This window comes from Monodelphis domestica, chromosome 3 (assembly GCF_027887165.1).
Source record: "Monodelphis domestica isolate mMonDom1 chromosome 3, mMonDom1.pri, whole genome shotgun sequence".
NCBI classification, from domain to species: domain Eukaryota; kingdom Metazoa; phylum Chordata; class Mammalia; order Didelphimorphia; family Didelphidae; genus Monodelphis; species Monodelphis domestica.
The window spans coordinates 495,759,044-495,782,509 of record NC_077229.1 but is presented as its reverse complement, the minus strand read 5'-3'; the positions used below and the strand labels follow the sequence as shown (position 1 = coordinate 495,782,509).

General features: G+C 38.0%; 1 protein-coding gene and 1 long non-coding RNA gene across 3 annotated transcripts; one reads left to right on the top strand and one right to left on the bottom strand.

Moving 5' to 3' along the window:
* The first annotated feature begins 3,493 nt into the window (after positions 1-3,493).
* On the top strand, positions 3,494-18,853 carry MRPS36 (mitochondrial ribosomal protein S36). 2 transcript variants are annotated; one of them, XM_007486416.3, is made up of 4 exons: positions 3,494-3,620; positions 14,182-14,245; positions 17,867-18,054; positions 18,139-18,853. In XM_007486416.3, the coding sequence occupies exons 1-4, from the start codon at positions 3,582-3,584 to the stop codon at positions 18,154-18,156; spliced, it is 309 nt and encodes a 102-aa protein (XP_007486478.1). In that variant the 5' UTR covers positions 3,494-3,581; the 3' UTR covers positions 18,157-18,853. The 2 variants fall into 2 exon arrangements, with proteins under 2 accessions (XP_007486478.1, XP_056680801.1); XM_056824823.1 differs by having other exon boundaries at positions 17,867-18,853.
* On the bottom strand, positions 14,416-23,442 carry LOC103103838 (uncharacterized). Its single transcript, XR_001628493.2, has 3 exons — positions 23,216-23,442; positions 20,278-20,429; positions 14,416-15,209 (listed from the first exon to the last, which is right to left on the bottom strand). It is a non-coding gene; the product is annotated as an uncharacterized LOC103103838 (long non-coding RNA).
* Between the last annotated feature and the right edge of the window lie 24 nt (positions 23,443-23,466).

The window sequence follows — 23,466 nt, the reverse complement described above, 5'->3', positions numbered from 1 at the left end:
CTATTTTCTTCTTTAGTTGATTGTATCTATGATCCCCTTTAGTACATTGAAGATATCTATTTATTAGATAAAGGGTTTGGTATAATAGGTTAGGAAAGAAGGAACAGGAATTCCCTGAACTGTCTTCCTCCTATAGTTTCTTCAGGGTTTGAAACTCAAGTCTAGGGACTAAGTCCCAGACTATCTTAGTATCCTTGTAGGTTCAAGATAATTGTATTTCTTGGCATAGAGATATAGCTTTGAAGTAGTCTTCTGAAGGATAGGCTATTTCCCTCCCCAAAGGGAAAAAGTCTATCCCATCACTATGAGACAGCTGGTTAGTCTGGATCTTTTTCTGTTGAATGAGGGATTTGTAGCTAGATCGGCTCAGTAGAAATTGCTCCTTCCTCTTCTCAGTTCAGAAGGGAAGAAGCTGGATCCTCAATTGCTCCTCTCCTTTTCTTAGCTGGAGGTTCCATTCCCATCCCCCATTGGCATCCAGAGTTCTATCTCCTTTTTTCCATGAGATAATATTGCAAAATCCAGTCCTTGTATTTCCTTCAAAATTTTTCTCTCTCACACAAGTTAGGTAATCATCACCAGATGCAAACTGAGGGATCTTACAACAATGGATGTAGCTAAAGCCCAAATCAGTTCATGTGGCCAAAGGCATCTAAGCTTGTTTGATGTAGTGCTCTAGGTAACTCTTAAGATTTTGCAGAAAAAGTGATGAAGCTTTGGTAGAGGTTGAGTCCTCATTCAAGAGTTTCCTGTATGATTGAAATAAAAAATCCTACTAGAAAACTTCTTATTCTGTTACATGTTTGAAACATGGAGATTTAGAAAGGACACTCAACTTTGGACTGAATTTGGTAGAAATTAGAAGGTGTATTAAAGATATCTTTTCTGAATTTAAACACCCAAATAAAGTGGACATGTATTTCTAAATACAAAGTAGATGAGAAAGATAGGATTGCACATGAAACTGCAGGACTATATTATGTACAGCTTGCTTTTGTTTCTAAGGATATAATAAATTCTCCAACCAACTTTCAAAGCAATCTTGCTTTTCTGTGCTTCTGACTGGTGATCCTTTTCTACCTGCATTTTGTTTTATTTTTTTAACCCCCTTAACTTCTGTCTTATATTGATAAGATAAATGATACCAAGTGTCATTTTCAAGACCAAACAACAGTTAGAACCAGGCAATTGGGATTAAGAGGCTTGCCAGGGTTCACACAGCTAGGAAGTGTCTGAAGTCACATTTGAACCCAGGACCTCCTGTATCTATGTCTGGTTTTCTATCCACTGAGCTGCCCCTTCCTGCATTTTAAATAAAGGTACGTGTGATTCTTTACTTTGTTATGATATCTTTTCCCTTTTACTCCCCCCACCATTGGAAAAGAAGATTTATAGAGTCTTTGTAAAAAAACAAACAAACAAACAAACAAAAAAAAAATATATATATACACAATTCCTACATTAGCTGTGTCTAAAAATGTGTGTCTTGGGGGCAGCTAGGTAGGTCAGTGGATTGAAAGCCAGACCTAGAGGTGGGAGGTCCTAGGTTCAAATCTGGACTCAGACATTTTCCAGCTGTGTGACCCTGGGCAAGTCACTTAACCCCCATTGCCTAGCCCTTACCACTCCTACCTTGGAACCAATACACAGTATTGATTCCAAGATGGAAGGTGAGAGTTTTTAAAAAAAAATGTGTCTTTCCCCTTCCACCTCTTTGTCAGGAGGTAGATATCATTTGTCAACATGGAATCTAGAAACCCCAAACTTGTAGTCTATTAAGCTCTGATGAACCCCAAGTTTTAGGACTAGCTTATAAGTTGGAGGCCCCAAACTTGTACTTGTTCCTTGTTCCTGTGAGAATCCATCCTAAAGGGAATCTCAGGCTAGCAGTTTCAGACTGAATAATGGACCCTAAGGTAAATCGACTTGAGGTGGAGGCAGTTGGCAGCATGTTATTCTCTATCCTTGGAAGTAGGGTATGATATACTGGGAGAGACTTCTGGAGAGAAGAGACACAAACGAGACAAAAAACAATACAATGTAAAATGGATAATTTTTATTACATTAAATTAAATAGGAATCACAAATAAAACCAATGCAGCTGACATGAGAAGAAATGGAGAAGACTGGGGGTGGGGTGGGGTGGTATAGCAAGTTACTGATAAAGACCTCATTTCTAAAATATTTGGAGACCTGAGTCAGATTTATAAGAATAAATCATCCCCCAATTGATAAATGGTCAAAGGATATGAGCAGGCAGTTTTCAGATGAAGAAATCAAAGCCATCTATAGACATAAAAATGTTCTAAGTCAGTGTTAATTAGAGACATGCCAATTAAAACAACAGGTACCACCTCACTTATCAGATTGGTTAATATATGACAGAACAGGTAAATGACAAATGTTGGGAGGGGATGTGGAAAAATTGGGAAATTAATGCAATCCTGATGGAGTTGTGAACTGAATCAACTGTTCTGGAGAACAATTTGGAACCATGTTCAAAAGATAAAATTGCATACCTTTTTTTATCTAGCAATACCTCTATTAGGTCTGTCTTTCAGATATAAAAAAAAGGCCTATATGGACAAATATGTTTACTGCAGCTCCCCTGCCCTTTTTTTTTTTTTTAAATAGTGGCAAAGAATTGGAATTTGAGGGCAGGCTCATTAATCTGGGAATGCCTGAACAAATGGTATAGGATTGTGATGGAATACTATTCTGCTATAAGAAATGAGAAGGGGATGCTTTCAGAAAAACCTGGAAAACCGTGAACGTAGAGTGAAATAAGCAGAACTAGAACATTGTGCACAGTAATAGCAACAATGTACAATGATCCAACTGTGAATGGCATAGCTATTCTTAGTAATACGGTGATCCCAGACAATTCTGAAGGACTTTTGAAAAATGCTATTCACCCCCAGTCTGAATGCAGATCTAAGCATACTTTTGAAAAACTCTTTGTTTTTGGTCTGTGTTTTCTTTTGCAACATGGCCAATATGTGTTTTGCATGCTTGAAATATATAATCTATATCTGCTTGCTGACACTGGGAGGGAGGGAAGGAGAGAATTTGGAAATTTTAAAAGATGTTTTTGAACCACCAAATTATGTACCTTAGTTTTAAGTTTTTTTGATATTTTCTATCTCATGTAAGAAAATAGTATCCTTCATAGTATCCCAAGGATCCTTTCTTTTTCCACTCCTAGAAAGCTATCCCATATGACAAATCTTTTTGAAATTCCTACCTTCTGTCTTATAATCGATTGTATCGGTTTCAAGGCAGAGGAGTGGTAATGGTTAGGTAACTGGGGTTTAAGTGATTTGTCCACGGTCACACAGCTAAGAATTTTCTAAGGCCACATTACAAGTCATAGAGATATGTACCAAAGTAACCCAGGGAAGAGAGGAAGGGCATGGTCTAAGCGTGCACAGTCGAGGGGCGGAGTAAGGGCGTGGTCTAAGCGTACACCGAGATCACGCCTCCTCTTGATGACGTCACAGAACCCCCCGCCGTAGCCGGCGCCGCCGAATCCCATTAGTTCTCGGTTCTGCCCCGGAAACGGTACATCCCTGGGTGTCGCCATGGGCAGCAAGATGGCCGCCGCCACTCGGGTCGTGCAGGTAAAACAGTTGGGGTTGCTTTTCTTGACTTTCTAGCGGGCTAATAGGCTCGGTCAAAGGCAGTCACCTCTGGGGAGGTAAAGGGGCTTGTGGCGGCGCTGGGACTGTCCCCCAAGGGACCAAAGGGGTGAGGAAACGCTGCTGGGGGCTGTATGGAAGTGGACGTTGGACCCAGTGCCCGGCTGCCCTTGCAGTGGGACGTGGTATATGCGGGTGTGCGGCCCCCGTGCGGCCGTGACGACGGACGAGGAGAGCTGATTGGTTTTAGGATGATGGCCTGTCCTCACCTAGCCCAAGCCTGGGGTCCTCTCGGTCCCAGGGTCCCCTTTGAGTGGCTGGTAGTTCTACCTCAGGGAATTGACGGGGAGAGGAAGGGCTTCACTGTCCTAGTACTTGCCTGGCCAATCACAGTGCAGATCATGCCCTGGCATAGCCAATAGGGAAGAGGGAGGGGCGGGGAGGAAACGAGGGGCCGAGTCCGAGAGGACACTGCCTGAGTGCGCTCAAGGACTCAGGGAGTGCCCCTAGCGAGCGCCCTGTAGGCATCCCTGCGGTCTTAATGGGCCTAAGACTGTTACCCAGAAAACATTTAAGCATCTACCATGTACCGGGCATTTGCTAAGCCCTGAAGAATACAAAGAAAGCCCACAGTTTGACAATGGAAACATTATGCAAACTCAAATGTGATCCCAGACATAGAGCTAGATTTTACCTAGGGTGAAAATATGAACAAAAGATTGATGACTTTAACTTTTATCTGCTGTGTTAGACACAGCTAAGTGGCACGGTAGGGCTAGTGCTGCACCTGGATTTAGAAAGACCCAAGTTCACATTCCCAGCCTTCAATATGTAATAGCCATGTGGTTCCTGGGCAAGTCATGTAACCCCCCTCAGACTCAGTTTCCTCTTCTGTAAAATGGAGAGTGTACCTTGTAGGGCTGGTGTGAGGATAAAATGAGATAACATTTAAATGCTAACTATTTTTATTACTGTGTATAAGACACTGGGGTTCCTCAAAATTTTCAGTTTAGTCTATGTGTTAGGAGTTGTGTGAGTAAGAATTCAGATCCTGACCTCAATGGAGTAACCAAGGAGGTAAAAGGCTCTAAATTTAGGAGAATTGGCTAGAATCCTTTTAAAAACCTGTTTTATTAAGGTATTAACTATGCATTTTGCCCCTCAACCTCATTGTCTTCTTTGGTAAAATGAAAGTAATACTTGCTTTACACTCCTATAGTAGTATTGTTCAGTCCTATTGGACACTTCATGACCTCATTTAGGGATTTCTTAGTAAAGATGCTGGAGCAGTTTGCCATTTCTTTCTCCAGCTCATTTTACAGGTGAGAAAACTGAAGCAAACAAGGGTTAAGTGACTTTCTCAGGTCACACAGGGGCACACAGAACTCAGGAAGATCCTGATTTCAAACCCAGTGTTCTATCTCCTGTGCCATCTAGCTGCCCCATAGTCCCATAGTGGTTGTGTTTTGTAAGCCTTAAGATGGGGTGTGGCCTATGTTTGTACAACACTGTTCTTTCTCTTAGATTCTCTTTCAGCCTGTTTCTTCTCTTCTAGCCTTCTCTGTCCCCTTGCTGACCATCACCAATTTCTTCCCAAATGAGAGTGTCCAAAAACTCTCGTGTCCCTTCTTTTCCTTTCTTACACTTTCTTCATAGATGATCTAATTTCCTCTGAGTTCAGTTATTATCCACTATATCACCCAGCTGACCTATTTATTAGTAGAGATAATAATTGATTATATATTATGTAATTTATTGTTAAAGATAACGAGGATAGCTAGGTGGTACAGTAGATAGAATACTGGTCTTTGAATTAGGAAGACCTGAGTTCTAATCTTATCTCAGATATTTATTAACTTTGTGAACTTTATTAACTTTGTGAATTTCTTAATCTCTAAAACAGGGATGCTAATAGTATCCACCTCACAAGATCAAAGGAGATAACACAGATGATGAACTTTCTAGAATTTAAAGTTATTAATAAAGTCACTTCTGTAGATGATTTTTTAAAATTCTTACCTTCCGTCTTGGAATCAATACTGTATATTGGTTCCAAGGCAGTAGAGTGGTAATGGGGGTTAAGTGACTTGCCTAGGGTCACATAGCTGGGAAGTGTCTGAGGTCACATTTGAACCCAGGGCCTCCCATCTCTACACCTGGCTCTCAATCCACTGAGCTACCTAGCTGCTCCCCTGTAGATGGTCTTAATCTATATCTAGACTTAGTTTTCTTAAGTATCAGATCACTGACTTTCACTTAGACATTGTCTTTTGGATTTTCCATAGGCATTTCAGACTTGACATATATGACTTATTTCTCCCCAAAACTCACCCCTTTTCTGAACTTTTCCTATTTCTGCATCGATACCAACATCTTTTCAGTCATTCAAGTTACCAATCTTAGAATCTTCCTCAACTCTTATACTCCATTGTGGAATGTTATCAATTGACCTGTACAACAGCTTAAAAAAAATCTTAACTTCCATCTTAGGCTCAATACTGTGTATTTCTTCTGACGCAGAAGAGCATAAGGACTCAGCTATGGGGGTTAAGCTAAGGGTCATACAGCTAGAAAGTATGTGAGGCTAGATTTGAACCTAGGACCTTCTATCTCTGGAACTGGCTCTCAATCCACCTAAACACTTAGCATCCCCTTACAAGAGTCTTTGAATCTTTCCTCTCACACAGTCACCACTATAGTTCACTTATCTCTGCCTTTTCACTCAGATTATTAGCAACCAATTCCTAATTGATCTTCCTGCCTCTCTTCTCCCTTCTCTAAGTTAGTCTCTTCATAGTTACCAAAGTTATTCCTTCAACACAAGTCTGACCGCAATACACTCTGCTCAGAAAAACTCCTCTTGCTCCCTACATTATTGCCTCATTTAAAATACAAACTCTTATTTGGCATTTAATGCTCTTCCCAATCTGGCTCCAGTCTACCTTTAGACTTATACATTATTGCTCTTCACACATTTGAATTTTGCCAAAAAATATGGCCTGATTAGCTGTTACATTTGACCTCCACTTTAATGACACTGTATAGGCTGTCCTTCAAGGTTAGAATATACTCCCTCCTCAATTTTGCCTTTTTGAATCTCTAGCTATCTTTGAAGTAGGGCTCAAGAGCCACCTCCTTTGGTACACCTTTCCTAATTCCTTGCCTTCCTTTTGAAATGACCTTGTATTAAATTTGTATATATTTTGTATTTACTTATATTTGTGTTTTCTTCCCACAACAGAATGGAAGCTTCTTCATAGCAAGGATTCTGTTATTGTCTTTGTATCCCTAGCCCCTAGTACAGGTTTATATCAAGCACTTATAAATGCTTATTGATTTGTTAACAATGAAACAATTTGCATTCAGATATAATGTAGCATAGACTATGAAAGTGCATTGAAACAAAAAGTACTATGAACATTTGGAGGATGAGGTAGCATCTAGGAAAAAAGGTAAGTAGTATTTGATCTGAGTCTTAAAAGATGCTTAGAATGATCTTGGGCAATTCTTTTAACTCCCAGTTGGTTAGCCTACCACTCTTCTGCCTTGGAATTGACACTTGTTATCCATTCTAAAAAGGTAAGAATTTTAAAAAGAAAAAAGATGCTTAAAATTTCAAATGGCTAAATTGTATATAGAAAGAAAGATATTTTGGAGGAGGGAATAGTGTGCTTCACTGTTTTCTGGGTTTCAGTAACGTGATTTTTTCTTCTACATTATCAGTTGTTAAATTTTGTATCCATATTTTGATATACTTCTTTCATCCATCCTTGTGCTCTTTGCCTTTTGGTTTTGCTAACAAATGCATTTCTGCCTGTAGCAGATGTCTCTTAGAATAACTTATGTGACATTTTTCTTGTACTTAAACTTTTATCTTAAGGGCTGATTTTTGGTTCCTTCTCTAATAATGATAATAATTGACATTTATAGAAAAGCTTTAAGGTTTTTAGGAAACTTCATTAAAGTTAGTGATGAAACTAAGACTTAATGAAACTTCTATCTTTGAAGATTCAAAAATAATTATTTTATGACTACTTTGTGCAAGGAACTCTACTAGGCATTGTTGATGTATGAAACCTGTTTTCTTGCTTACAGTTTTGTAGGCAAAATATGACATATGCAAATAGCTACAGTATAAGGCATTTTATAGGAGAGATCAAAGGCAAAATTTTATGGAGAGGGTGGCATTTGAGTTGTACTTATAGAATTTTACCATAAGAGAATGGAGAAAGGATATTATAGGCAGTGAAAATTGCATATACAAAGTTATGGAAACATTCAAGGACCTATGAGTTAGCCAGTTTGGATGGTTATGGGTGTATGTTGGGAAGTAATGGGGTTATTAGCCTGAAAGGAGAAGTTGGGCATAGTTGATGAAGGGCAATTATATTGGATTCTGGATTTTTTTTTAATGCTATTGAAGGTTTTTGAATAGTGATCAACATGATGTGAGGGGTACTTTAGAAAAAAGACCAGTAGATAAGAATATGGTGTAAAAGTGGAAAAGAGCACTGGATTTAATCTCTAAAGACTGGGGATCAAATAATGGCTCTTTAGTTAATATCTAGGGTTACTTAAGCACTATTATGCCCCAGTTTTCTCATCTACAAAATTAAGTGGTCCTATGATTCTTTTTTTTTTAAGCCCTTAACTTCCATCTTAGAATCAGTACTATGTATTGGTTCCATGGCAGAAGAGTGGTAAGGGCTAAGCAGTGGGGGTTAAATGACTTGCCCAGGCACACCTAGCTAGAAGTATCTGAGGCCAGATTTATACCCCTCTCATTTCTATTCCTGGCTCTCAATCCACTGAGTCACCTAGCTGTTCCCCCCAAATTCCCCAAGGATCCTATGATTCTTGTATGAAGTAATAATCAGAAATGAAGAAACCAGTTAGGAAGCTATTATTATATTAGGCAAAAGATAAGTTTATGTATAACTAAAATTTGGGTAACAAAGTAGAATTGGAAGGAAAGATATAAGAAATTTATGAAAAAAGAATCAGAATTTGATGACTTATTTAGATGTTAATAATGAATAAAAGGGAAGAATTCAGGCAATGATGACTTGGATAGTTTGATTCTGGGTGAATGAGAATTGAGATATCTTTATTAGAAATAGGGAAGTTTGAAGAAATTGGTTGGCATGGTGGGAATGTGGGACTGAATCGGTTTAGGATAAAAATAGAGACTAAAATATACATTTTAAAGTAGCGAGTTAGTAAAGAAAAGAATGAGAAAACTCCATATATTACAGGTTGTTTATTCATGTCTGACTCTTTGTGACCCCATTTGGGGTTTTCTTGGCAAAGATATTGGAGCAATTTGCCATTTCCTTCTCCAGCTGATTTTACAGATGAGGAAATGGAGACAAATGGGTTTAAGTGACTTGCCTAGGGTCACACAGTAAATACTTCTGAGGTTATATTTGAACTCTGGGCTCAGCACTTTGCTTTGTCACCTAACTGTCAATGCATGTTTTCCACATGTGAAGTAGGCACTGTTCTTGGGGCTGGCAGTACAAATGCAGGAGTGAGGCAGTCTCTTGCCTTGAAGGACTTTACAGTCTAACAGGGAAAGACAATACATATAGGGGAATGGGGATTAGGGAAGGTACTTTTGGGTTTCATAGAGACGTTGAATTGATTAATTGATCAACTCATTGATATAACCTTTCCAGAAGAAATGATAATATTGGTTTGATGTGCTTGCAGAGAACAAGTGAGAGCTAGGGTGCTGGGGCAGATGGGGATTGGATGGGTAGAATGAATAGATCCATTTGGTACACAGATGTTTAAGGAAATGAAGTATTGTCTGTTCTGGAGCCAGCAAGGTAGAATGGGCCAAATAAATTTACATTCATTCACCAATCAAGAAGAGGGTGGACATCACAAAACTAACTGCACTTAACTGCTCTAGGGATTGAGGCATGATTTCTGTGGGTCCTGTCCAGAGGGTATAGTTCCAGGTATGAAGAAACAGGAGGGCAGTGGGATCATGATGACAAGATGGCCCAAGAGAATGACTGAGGCCCATGTGTTATGATTACCCTCCTGGGATGTGTTGTAGCTTGTCACTACCCTTCCAAAAATATGCTCAGAACTGAATAGAATATTCCAAATGTTGGAGCTCACCTGGGAAGAGTGGGACAGGACTATCATCTCCTTCACTATGGAAACTATCTATTTTAATATCTATTGTGTGAAACAGGGATTGGATTTGCTATACCTTAGTTAAGATAAGTAGGATCAATAAATTAAAGTTTCATAGGCGTAGGTTTCAGCTTGATGTTAAAAAAAGCATCCTAATAATTACAGAATCTCAGATCATAGGTTTAGAGCTAGAAGAAAACTCAAAAGCTAATTCAACTTCCTCATTTTGCAGATGAGAAAGCTGAAGCCCAAAGAGATTTAAGTGATTTGTCCAAAGTCAGGTAGGTAGGTAGGCAGGCATTAAAATAGTGAAGCTCATTTTTATTCAGATTATCTCACTCCAAAACTAGTGTTCTTTCTACTGCACATGATGCCTCAGAAATGATCCAAACACAGAATGGGAGTGAGTGAAGGCTTGAATGACCCCTTTTCAGCAATGCCATCTAAAGGCCTAGGGTTTTCTGAGATTAGTTACCTACAATGAGAGCAGCTGACATTTAATGTTTTAAGATTTGCAAAAAGCTTTGCATGAAAGCAGGGCAGCTTTGGAAGTTCCATGCCACATACACCAAGATAAAGTCAAAATGGACACTTGATCTAGAAATAAATGGGGATACTATGAACAAATTAGAGGAACATGGAAGAGTTTAGCTGACAGACTTATGGATAAGGGACAACTTTATGATCAAATAAGACAGAGCATGATGAAAAATTGATCATTTTGACTACATTAAATTAAATTTTTTTTCTGTACAAAAGGGGGAAAAAAGTAATTGGGGGAAAATTTTATAGCAAAATTTCTGATAAAGGCCTCAGTTCTCAACTATATAGAGAACTGAACCAAATTTATAAGAACACAAAGCATTCCCCAATTAATAAATGGTCAAAGGATACAAACAGGCATTTCTTAGATGAAGACAATCCAATAATCATATGAGGAAATGCTCCAAATCACCAAAAACAAAACCAAACAATTTTTGAAATACCACCTCACACTTAACAGATTGGGTAACATGCCCAAAAAGGAAAATGATGAGTGTTAGAGGGGATGTGTGAAAATTGGAACACTAATGGTTGGTGGAACTGTGAATTGATTCAACCATTCTGCCAAAAGTTCCATATCAAATTTGTTATTTGATATGGAAAACAAACCTCTACATACCAGATTTCTTTTTATGCACTGAATTATCTTGGATCCTACAACAAAAATATGTAAAATACTCTAGATATTGTTGAGCCCATTTTATAACTGAAAAAATGGGTTTAGAATAGTTACATGAGGCAGCTAGGTGTTTCAGTGAATTGAGAGGCAGACCCAGAGATGGGAGGTCCTGGGTTCAAATGTGACCTCAGACACTTCCTACCTGTGTGACTCTGGGCAAGTCACTTAATCCCAGTTGCATAACCCTTTCTACTCTTCTGCCTTAGAACCGTACACAGAATTGATTCCAAGACGGAAGTTAAGGGTTTAAAAAAAAAAGAATAGTTACATGATTTTGCTTATGTTCTCACAGCTAGTACAATGTGGGAAGAATTCAATTTCAAGTCTTCCTGAACTCAAGTCCAACATTTTTTCACTATGTTATTATATTGCTACTCTGAGGACTCTTCAACTCTGAAATTCTAGTATTTTGTGAAGTCGCCAATATTTCCTCTTCAATTCTACTCAACAGTTGAATTTTACTCTGATTTTTAGGAAAGCCATACAGTGTAAGTTTCCTTAACTTTCTTCCTTTTCACCTCAAAATTCCTCTATGTCATTGCCCATCCTGTCCTCAATTGTTCTTATCTTTGAGGATGTGAGTATTCCTCCTCCTTTTTCCTAAGATTATCTCTTCCATTCATCTGCTTCACGTGTGTTCTTGACCTAATCTCTTAGCACTTTGCTCAAACAATTTCCTTCTCAGTTGTGTTAAAACAGATTTCTTACTTTGTGACTGTGAATGGGCCAATCACACTGGTAAACTGATGGAAATTATGGGGGGAAAGTCATTATATTGTTCATGCTATTTGAGCTCTACAGCTGAGCATATACCTTAGGGATTACAGTAAAAGACAGAAGAGTGTTTATAAACATGTTTAGTTGTTTCAGTTGTGTCTAACTCTCTATGATCCTATTTGGGGTTTTCTTGGCAGAGATACTGGAATGGTTTGCCATTTTCATCTCCAGCTTATTTTACAGAGGAGGAAACTGAGGCAAACAGGGTTCAGTGACTTGCCCAGGTCCACACAACTATCAAGTGTCTGAGGCCACATTTGAACTCAGTTCTTCCTGACTCTAGGCCTGGCACTATATCCATTGTATCATCTAGGGGCTCAATTAATATGCTACTTTGATTTTAAAAAAACAGAGCTTCTTGGATTAAATTGAATAGAACTTGGAAAGGGAATCATTGTTCATGGTAGGGCTATGCCAATATAACATGAACTACTTACTTTGCAGACTTAGTGGAATAGTAATTAATCATATTAAAAAATAATAGATTTATTTTGAGGAATAAAATGTCAATAAAATCAAGGAAAACTAGTAATGAAGGGGATGCCTTACCTTTGCTAGGTTTCATACTGTATCATAAAGTAGTAATCTTCAAAATTATTTAGTACTGATTAAAAACATGTAAGTCAGCAAAATGATTAAATTAGTAAGACCTAGAAACAGGAACTTAGTAGACAATGTTTGTAATACTCAAGAACACAAACTACTGAGGGACTTTCTCTGTGATAACTTTTGCGGAAACTGGGTGATTATTTGGCAAATAACATGTTTGGATTAGCATTTTATATTCCAAAAGATGCTCCAAATGGATTTAGTGATTTAATCATTGCAGATAGAATAAAGTATAACATGGGGGAAATTCCTTGCTTTTGACAAATCAGATAAAATTTATCTGACATCTCTAGGGGAATTGATTCAGTTATATGATAATTCTCATTCCCCAATATATTTGTTATTGGTACAAAGATATGAAGAAAGTTTTTAGAAGAAGAAATGGTAGTTACCAACAACCATAAGGGGGGAAAAACCCCTCTCACTGAGAGAAATGCAAATTAAAATGAGGAATCACCCATTAAATTGACAAAGGTGACCAAAGTATTGGAGGGGTTTTGGAAGTCAGGACACATATATAAGCTCTGAATGATCAAACCATTCAGGAAACCAATTTGAGATTAAGAAACATTAAAACTGATTATGCCCTTTGACTCATTGAACCTACAACTGATCAATGACAGTTTCATACATGCTAACATATTCATGATGACATTTTTCATAGTTTTAAAAAACAAAGTAGGTATCCATCCTTTTTTAGGTGATGACTGAACTAATTGGTATGAATATATATATATATATACATATATATATATATAATGCAATGCTATAGTTCCATAAGTTATTAATGTATGAGAAATCGGTATGAACTGATACAGAATGAAGAAAGGGAAACTATACAAATGATTGTTGATAATGTAATTGAAGACAGTACTAGGGGGCAGCATAATCATCTCAAATGCAATGATCAATCTTGGTTTTAGATTTGGGTAACAGTTATTCTTTTCAATAAACCATAAACTATAGGTGAATGCCGCAAATTTGTTGATTGGAAGCTTTTTCTTAACTATTTTTGTTGCTTTGGGGGAGGGTACAACAGTGAAAGGAATAAAAAAAACCTCAGTAATAAAGCATTTTTAAAAAATAGAACTTTTAAATTAGAATTTTATTATACTGGGGGGGCAGCTGGGTAACTCAATTGATTGAGAGTCAGGCCTAGAGATGGGAGGTCCTAAGTTCAAATGTGGCCTCAGACACTTCCCAGCTGTGTGACCCTGGGCAAGTCACTTGACCCCCCTTTGCATGTGTATGTAAACATAGTAGCGTTGTTTAATCAACCTAACAAGGATTTTATAAGGTTCAAATGAAATAATATCAAAATGCTCTTAAAAGTATAAAATATTACATAAGTATACATACTTAGAGATAAGGTACATCATATATCCTGAAATTTCTGAAATGCTAATATATACTGTATTATTTCTGTTGATAAAGTGAATAATTTCCTATGATCATAGAAACATGAATAGTCTTGCAAAGGAAATATGTTAACACCATTGTTTGCTTTTATTTTATGGGGATTTTGCGGGGGGAAGAAGGGATGGAATAAGACAGTTAAATGGAAACTAGGTTGCCTTCAAGGCCTCTTGGTTTTTTTACTTATGCAAATTTAGTAACTAGAAACACTGTAGGTTTATATTAGATGCAAGGCAATAAATAATTTATAAGGCTTTTTTAACAGATAATTTCTTAATCATGGTACACTTTTGTAATAACCATTCTGAGTTTACTAATCATATTTATCTTTCTATTCTTTCTCATATTTTATTTTTTTTTTCCATTTAGGTAGTTAAACCACATATTCCACTAATAAGGTTCCCTGACAGAAAAGACAACCCCAAACTGAGTGGTAAGTACCTTCTTCCCTTAAATATATACTCATTCACTCATCACTTAAACTGGGTAGCCTTTTTTTAAAGCTACTAATAGTACCTTAGAGGGTGTTATTGGAATAGAGTGAATTTAGTTCATCATGTATTTATTAATCAACTACTCAAAGACAAAGAAATCTAGAACAAATTTTTCTATCACATAGCTTCTAATTTTTAATTATTGTGTTAAAATCAATGCTAGACATAAAAGCATTTATTAAGTGTGGAAATAACTGGGAGGTAACAAGAAGACGATGATAGAGTAGTATTTTTTTCTTTTCAATGATGAGTTTATATGCCAGAAATTAGGGTCAGGGTGGAGAGGCAAGGGAGAAGGAACTTAGAATATAATTTTCTTCTAGATAAACTTTTTCTTTTCTCATAAATTCTGTACTTCTTTCACATTTTCCTCCTTCCTCTTCTGTCCTGTTTTCTTTTTCTATTGTACCTTTCAATGAGGAAGATTCCAGATCCTTCACTGTGCTTCTCATAATCTTACCCTTACCAATGGATGTAGGGCATGATGGCCTCCCTAATAATTTTGGGCTATGGAAACTATCTTGGCAATAACTGTCACTGAGAGAAGGCCCTAAGAGCCATATAGGTGAAGGCGTTGCACCTGTGTCCTGGTGTGCCTGGGGGAGCTGCTCCATTCCCCCTCTCCATCTCACCTGAGGACATTTCCCACATGCCCCTGCCCCTTTGCCCAGTTACCCAATGCGAACACTTCTTCTACTCTCTGGGGTAATGTGGGTGGGGGGTGAGGATCATAGGTGGCTGTGCAGTTTGGACATGTGATCTCTAAAAGGTTCACCAACACTGCCCTAGAGGTTTCTCTGTCCCGCTTCACCTTTTGTCTTCCTCTTGCCTTCTTCACTATCTCCTTTATTTCCAGTTAGACGGGCTTGATACATTAATTCAAGTAGTATTCCATCATATTTGCTATGGGTATGTGATAAATAATAGTTATTTGTGACTAATGAAGTATAACAAATTATGCACAAACAAATTATGCACAAGAGTTGATTTCTAATAGCATATTTTCTTGCAAATAATTTTATAAGAAAGTAATTAAAGTAAGGTAACTATGATGACAAAGAATGTGTGATTTCTTTAGCTGAGAGATCTCCTATCTAAACCTTGTAGTCAATAAATCTAAGGGAATTCCCTGCCTGAGAAAGTAGAGATTTAAGTGGCTTTCCAAGGGTTACAGTAGCTAGTAAGCATTATTTAAGAATAACTTATACCTAGGCAGCAATGATACAAAAACAAAATAGAAATGAAACAATTCCAATTCTCAAGTATCTTTTGTCTTATCCAGGGAAACATTTGCACATATAAATACAAAATGCAAAATAAAAATCAACTACAACGTAACTTTATATACAAAAAAGAGCAGGTTAGCAAGTGTGGCTGGAACCACCAAGTGTGTAAAGAATAAGTAATGCATGGTAAGCCTGGGAAGGTTAGCTCCTTCCAGAATAAGAAGGGTTTTAAGTGTCAAGTAAAAGACTTTGTACAGGCAAGAGACTTTAAAACCATTTGGGCATGGGTCTGATATGTTCAAAATGTGCTTTAGAAATATTCCTTGAAAGCTACATAGAGGATGAATCAAATAGAGGAAAGACTTGAGGCAGTAAGGCCAATTGGGAAATTTTTGCAATAGTCCAGTCTGTCAAAAAGCATTTATGAAGCACCTCTTATGTGCCGGGTACTCTGCTAAGTGCTGAGGGTTCAATGAAAGACAAAAAGACAGTGTAAGAGGGGCAGCGAGATGGCTCAGAGGCTAGTGTACCAGGCCTGGAGATGGGAAGTCCTGGGATCAAATCTGGCCTCGGATGTTTCCTAGCTGTGTGATCATGGGGCAAGTCACTTAAACTCTGTTTGGCTGGCCCTTGTCTTTCTGTCTTAGAATTGTTCCTGGGACATAAAGTAAGGGTTTTTGTTTTTTATCTTTAATGACAGTGTGAAAGGTATGGAAAGATTGAACTAGGGTAGGAGCCATATGAGTGGAGAGATATAGGGATATATTTGTGAGATGTAGATGGAGTGATGACAAGATTTGCATATGAGGGAGGTGAAAAATTGAGAATCATTATGAGGTTGGGGATCTAAATAACTAGAACAATGGTGTTGCCATTAACAGGGAAATTAGGAATGTGCATTTAGAAGAAAATATATTGAATTGTTTTGACCATAATAAATTCCAAATATATTTCTAGTGGGAATTGCCCAATAGGAGGAAACTGATGATCTGTGGTGCTAGATGTAATAATAATAGTGATAATAGTTAACATTTATTTAGGTTTACTGTGTTCCAGGGATTGTGCTAAGTTTGTTATATTATTATACAATTATTAACTCATTTGGTCCTTACAACAACTTTGGAAGGTAAGTACTATTATTGTCCCCATTTTACGGATTAGGAAACTGAGGCAACAAGATTATGTGACTTGCCCAGGGTCATATAGCTAGTAAGTGTCTGAGATGATTTAAACTCATGTCTTCTTGACTCCAGGACCAGTCCTCTAAGATTTGGGAGCTATCTACATGAAAATGATTACTGATCCCATGAGAAGAGTCTAGGTCACTTAAAGAGATGAGGGTCCAGGACAGAGCCATGAGGTACACCCACAATTTGGGAGCAGAGCACAAGAATGATTCAGTGAATGAGACTGAGAAGAAGCTGTTATATTAAAAGAAGGAAAACCAAGAGGACAGTGTCATGAAAATCTAAGGAAGAAAAAATTTTCCATGGAAGATAGTTAGCTGTGTCCAGTGCTGCACAGAGGGAGATCAACTTTTTGTGTGTAACTTGTTACTATGTAAAAGTGACAAACCTGCATTGTTTATCAAATATCCTTTTTTAAATATGGTGAAATATTGCTTGAATGAAGGTATTAAGTGCATCTAACAAAATAAAGGTGACAGTGAAGAAAGCAAGAGGAAGAGAAAAGGCTCTTTTCTCAGCAGTTTAGTGTTTGAAGCATGATTTGAGCTGAGGTCTTTCCCGAATTCTATATCCAACATCCTAGCTGCTAGATCATGCTGCCTCAGCTAATAAATACTACCACATTTAGTTTATTTTAAAAACATAATAATGGTGAATTAACCCTACCCAATTATTGGGGAGAGCTTAATGTGGAATTATTGTACAACAAAACAATGGAAGAAAGCCCTACAGAAAGTCCTTCAGCCTTCCCACTTCCTATATTATTCCCCCTTCACTAATGATTTTAAATGATAAGAGCCTAGAAAAACCTGAAAAGGTGGCAGTACTGAAACCTTAGTGTTGCCCAGCAGCCATCGAGGCCTTGACTAGCACTGAAAAAGTGAAGAAAGATTCCATAAAGCACTGGGAGGAGGGTGGGGTTACTGTATGGGAGGCAAGAAAGCCACCCATACCCCAGGTTGGAAGTGGGGGGCACACAGCATGGCAATAATAGTTTATTTAATTTTCCCAAAACCTGTTACATGTTATTTTTGTACAACATTTGTACCTGTAAGTGCATTGTAGCTGCAAGAATAGATTGGTTTGTATAGTACTGTATTATAAAGTTCCTAACTAATTTCTCTGATTTTTAAATTCTTAATTTCAGTACCAGAATCGTTTAAGTCATCAGTGCTTCCATCTCACTCTTCTGCAATGTCACAGCATTCTGTGGGTGGTAAATCACCAGGTTTGCCAATGAATCGTGGTCCACCAGACACTGCTGATATAGTAAAAACATTACCTCAGAAATACAGGAGGAAACACTTGTCTCCAGAAGAGATTGAATTTATTCAAGTATGTTGTTTCCTTCAGTTAATCTCATAAAAATGTGGTAGCATTTTTTGAAACATTATGTAATCTTTTTTTTTTTTCTTGCAGCGTGGAGGTCCAGAGTAATCACTGACAAGCCTATTATTTATGATTGTCAGACATAGAGTGGTTGTCTTCACAATAAAGGCCTTCAAAAATGACAAATGTTAAATTGTATATGAAGCCAATAATATAAGATTCTGTATAAAATGAAGGGTAGAAAATTTAGATAGATAGATGTTTATATCTTCCAATTTGTTTCTAAGTCAGCTTGTCTATAAGCTAACCTGAGGGTTTGAGAGTTGCTATTTCATAAAGTATAGGAACTTGTAATTTAGTTAGCTAATTTACTTTTGATTTTTAGTTATCTCTAATAGTTAACTGTTAAAAGTTCAGATTTAATTTCTAGTGACATCAGATTCCCTTAATTTTTCATTGTTTTTATTTTTCTTTAGTATTGGAAAGTACTGGTCAGGTAAAATTGTTGTTTTTGGAGAGATACCAAAGCCTTTAGAATTCTGAGAATCAGTGTTATCCATTCTGAAGGATAAAATTCAGCCAGAACAGATCACTGTGTTGCTGAGAGTAGGACAATAACTCAAAAAATGTATTTTATAGAGAAGTTTCTCAGAAACCGTAAAATGGAAAATTTAAAAATGGAAATAAGAGGGATTTTTTTAAAAGGTACGTCTTGAGAAGAAAACATTTTGCCCTTTGAATTTGTTAAGTTTTGAATCATGTATTATCTTGTGAGCAGAAATTGAATTAAATATTTATTTTCCCACTTGTCCCTGTCACATATTGGTTAGTGTCTTAAAGCATTGACATAATTTTTTCTACCCTAGCAAAGTTCCTTAATTGGCCATAATAGATTTTTTTTTCCCACTGAAGTCAAATCTTGATAAATATCTCACTGTTGGGGATGTAGACCCATAAAACTAAGTAAATTCCAATCTAATATTACAACTTTAGGAAACTAAAATGGTAAAACTATTTTGTATTGGTAAAGATTTTGATTTATTGGTTTCCATGTAATTTATGAGCAATAGTAGTGCTATATTACTGTTGAGTAATTTTGCATTTACCAGTGGTTTTGGACATTTAGGTGGCACAGTGAATAAGAGTGCCAGGCCTGAAGTCAGGAAGGCTCATCTTCAAAACTGAGCTTAGATACTTACTGGCTATGTAACCCTGGAAAGTCACTTACCCTAGTTTACCTCCATTCCTCATCTGTAAAATTAGCTGAAGGAAATGGCAAACCACTATAGTATTTTTACCAAGAAAACCCCGCATATGTTCACAAAGAATTGGTCATACCTGAAAAGGACTGACCAACAATTTGAGACTTTTTAAATACTGTATGTCACTATAGGAAACTGACTTTGAAGGATAGGTTTCCTCTTCTGTTGAGCATCTATTTTAGTGGAAAAAATATAGTCCAGGAAATAGCAAAAAGGGTAAAGAATTACCTCTCTATTACTGTTCTGTACTGGATTGGGTTGGAATAAAGCTGTGGATCAGCAATAGAGATTGTATAGGCAGGGCACAACTTAAAAGTCAGACCCTTAACTACAGATTGATGCCCTGTGATCATTTTGCCAAACAATAAAAACTTGATCTTTTTAGAGAATTTGGGTGTTCAAAGAATGAAGTTGTGAAAAGCAGAAACAATTATTGTAGGGGCAGGCTCCGAGGCAGGTTTGTTTGCCTGCATGTTAAGTGAAATTCAGTTATTTCACTGCCTGAAATTGTGGTTAACATACCTTCTCTTTTCAAAATGTGTCTCTGAGTTTTGAGTCATTCACATAATATGAATCAGTCAGAATGCTTGCTTTCTTTCTCTAACACTTATCACTAATAACCTGAATGGTTGTTTTGAAAAATGATAGATAATTTAGAGCCTTAAGTTCTTTGGGGATGAGGCAGGCTTGGGGGCTTATTTCAGTGAAGGCCTTAGAGCAGCAATGTAAGAGCAGGGTACAAAAAGTGAGAAACAAAGATCCCACCTAAAGCTTTGTCCATTTAGAAATTTTTCCTAGTGGGAAGAAAGTCCCTTCTGCTTTACATTGCTCTTGTGATCTTTAAATGCCTGTTAGCCCTGTGGAGTAATCAAGCCAAACTTCATAGTACCTGGCATTCAGGGAAGTCACAGTCTTTCTGCATGTCCTTATCTATAAAAGAGGTGTAATCGTTATCTATTGTGCCTACCTCATAAGAAGCAGTGTGATGGTATGAAAAAGCAACAACTCCCACCATGAATTTGAAGTTAGGATAATGAGGCTTAAGTCCCTGCTGCAACACAACAGCTTTATGACCATGGGGCAGATCAGTTAGCTTCTCAGAACTTCAGTTTTCCTCCTCTGTAAAAGAGATCACAGTTGTACTTTTTACCTCACACAGTGGTTGTTAAGACTAATCGAGATTTATAAGCTCCTTGTAAATATTTCACAAGACACTCCATAAATATAAATTGTTTCTATGATTATTGCTCAGTATTCCAGTATGTCCTCATTAACTTGGTTATTTCTTTTAGCAGTGCACATTGTAACTCATCCATGGCTGCTTGCTGCAACTCCTATCCATATCTCCCCATAAATCTGTCACTGAAGGCTCACCCAACATGCTGGAGACCTTTCTATAGATTTCTTGATTTCTTGAGGTTGTAAGAATACCAATGGGACTATGTGACTAAGCCCAATTTTTAAAAATGGACACATATTTCTCTATTCTTGGAGGTTGTTCCAGTTCCCGTGGAATTCCTCCACTTTATCATTCCTTTGAGCACAACAGTATTCCATCACCAACATGTACCACAATTTGTTCAGCCATTCCCCAATTGAAGGGCAGCCCCTCATTTTCAAATTTTTTGCCACCACAAAGAGCGCAGCTATGAATATTCTTGTACAAGTCTTTTTCCTTATTATCTCTTTGGGGTACAAACCCAGCAGTGCTGTAGCTGGATCAAAGGGCAGACAGTCTTTTAGCGCCCTTTGGGCATAGTTCCAAATTGCCCTCCAGAATAGTTGGATATAGATGGGTTTTGAACTCAGATCTAAATTCAGAATTTTCCCCACCATATCCTACAATCTTACTCTTTTAAGCTTCTCCAAAGCTTTGTTTAAAAACAAAACTTTTCTTGAAATCCCAGACAATAGAAGCATTGCACTCATGCCTCCTACATCCCCTCCCCCCCATCAGCTCTGTTGCCTGAATTGCTTGGAACCTGAGGAGAACCCCTGAGTTCAAATCCTATGATACTATTATAGTGTGACCCTGAGCAAATTACCACCTTTCTGAGCTTCATTTTCCTCACCTATAAAAGATATATTGCCTATACTACCTCATCTTGTGAAGCTCAAATGTAAAGCCCCTTGTAAAATGATGCAATATTCTCTAGCATCCTCATTTCCATCAGTTTTCTTTGTTATCTTCTCTCATCTTCACCTTCATTTGGGTGAAGAGTCTAGTTGTCAACTCATCCTATTCTCCTTACTCTGGCTACTCAACCCCATTCCTGCCCCTTATTCCCTCCACATCATTCTTCCTTACCATCTTTCCTCCTTTGCCCCCCTACATTTTGCTTCCTTATTGCTTCAGCTTTCTCTTTCCCTCAAATCCTCAACTACCTCCCTTTCCTCATCTATAGTTTTTTTTTTTTTTAACTCTTACCTTCCTTCTTAGAATCAATATCATGTATTAGTTTCAAGACAGAAAAGACTAGCAGTCGATAGGGATTAAATGACTTGCCCAGGGTCACACGGCTAGGAAGTATCCAAGGCCAATTTTTAACTCAGACCTACTATCTTTAGGCCTAGCATTCTATCCACTGAGCCACCCAACTGTTCCCTCCTACCAATAGTTATAATATAGCTTAACCATCCCCAGGTCCTAACTGTAATAGATAATATTGCAGGGGGTATATTTGATACTTGATAACTAATAGATCAGGTAGCTATCTTCCTTTTGCCTACCCTCCTCCCTCTATACTTCCCTTTTTCTCCCTCTTCCTCCCTTTTCTTCAGTCTCCCTCTCCTTCCCCTCCCCCCTTCAGCCTCTTTCTATGTCACTCAGGGTGAGCTATGATGTTTCAAATGATATGGTCTTTATCTTTTATCTCAAGTAAGGGGTTTATTTGGGGAAGACAGGAAAGGGTAGAGAATGGAGGCATTGAGAGAAATGGCAATTCAGTCACTACCATGAAACAGAGCAAATCAGAGAGAGAGAGATATGGACTATTGTCCTGCCTTCAAATCAGCCAGGCCACTTCCAACTTGATTATCCTAAGTCCCAGAGATGAACCCAGCTTCCTCCTTCAAAGTCACCACCATCAGCCAAGAAGGCCAGTAATTGGTCAGCAGTTGTTTCTTGCCTTCAACTGTTTCCCGGGTAACATTCCTTTGATTGATAGCTGATCAACCTGTCCTTTTGCATGCCTTATAATTTCTCTCATAGCTTACATCCCCAGGTCCTAACCAAATGAATAAAGCTGTGAAGATTAAAGAGTAAATACTTCTTTCCACCACACAAAATCATAGAATTATCGATTCAGGGTTTTAAGGAACTCAAGTTTGGCCAACTAAAAAACCCTCTCTTTTTTACACATGAGAACTGAGGTCCAGAGAAGTTGTCACTTGCCTAAGGTCAGTCACACAGATGCAGCCAGCATTCAGACATGTTCAAGTTCAAAACTTTACCATTCCTCGAAAAAGTTTTTTTTTTCCTCAAATTCTTCCAGGTATGGAGGCTAAAGATCTGAGTCCTGTGAGTCCAAAATTTGGCTAGCTGTGTGGCCCTAGGCAATTTGTCTCCTGAGATTTATATGTAATCCGAGAATAATTCTTGGCACTGTGTACCTCGGCAGGGTGTGTATAAAGTGTTATATACATATATTTGAGTTATTGCGGACAATTTTTTGATCAAACAGTGCCTCTCTTTATAGCATGCGGGGAGTGAGGTATGCAAAGGCAGTTGGTCTGTAGAACCTCAGGTCAAACTATAGCGTCCCTCGTTACTATGGCAACAAGAATGGCTGAATGAGCCTTTATGAAAGTTCCATGGTGGTAGGCGCTGAAGAGCAATAGTCCGCACTATGGAGCCGAAATCAAGAAAGGCTTGAAATCTACAGAGAGAACCTGGAACTGCCTACCCTTTCCCTCATTCCCCTCATTCCCCGTTTCCTGTTTTCGGCAGAACACGTCAATTCGCCCCAGCCCAGAATAAAATGACGGGGGCCGTCAAGTTGGCTTCCTTTGGCAACTTTTTGTCATCTTCACTTCCTTCAGTGGGCGGGGCAGCCAAGACGAATCACTAGAGAAGCCACGGCGGTTGCTAGGGTCGGGGGAAGTGGGGATTCGCTAGATATGCACCCGGAAGCAGTTCTTTCGTCGCGTCCCGGCA

Bases quoted from the DNA above. Each gene is read 5' to 3' on its own strand.
- MRPS36 (XM_056824823.1), top strand. From the start codon at position 3,582: ATGGGCAGCAAGATGGCCGCCGCCACTCGGGTCGTGCAG. The intron at 3,621-14,181 runs GTAAAACAGTTG...TTTTCCATTTAG, and splicing joins CCGCCACTCGGGTCGTGCAG to GTAGTTAAACCACATATTCC. The intron at 14,246-17,866 runs GTAAGTACCTTC...TCTTAATTTCAG, and splicing joins AGACAACCCCAAACTGAGTG to TACCAGAATCGTTTAAGTCA.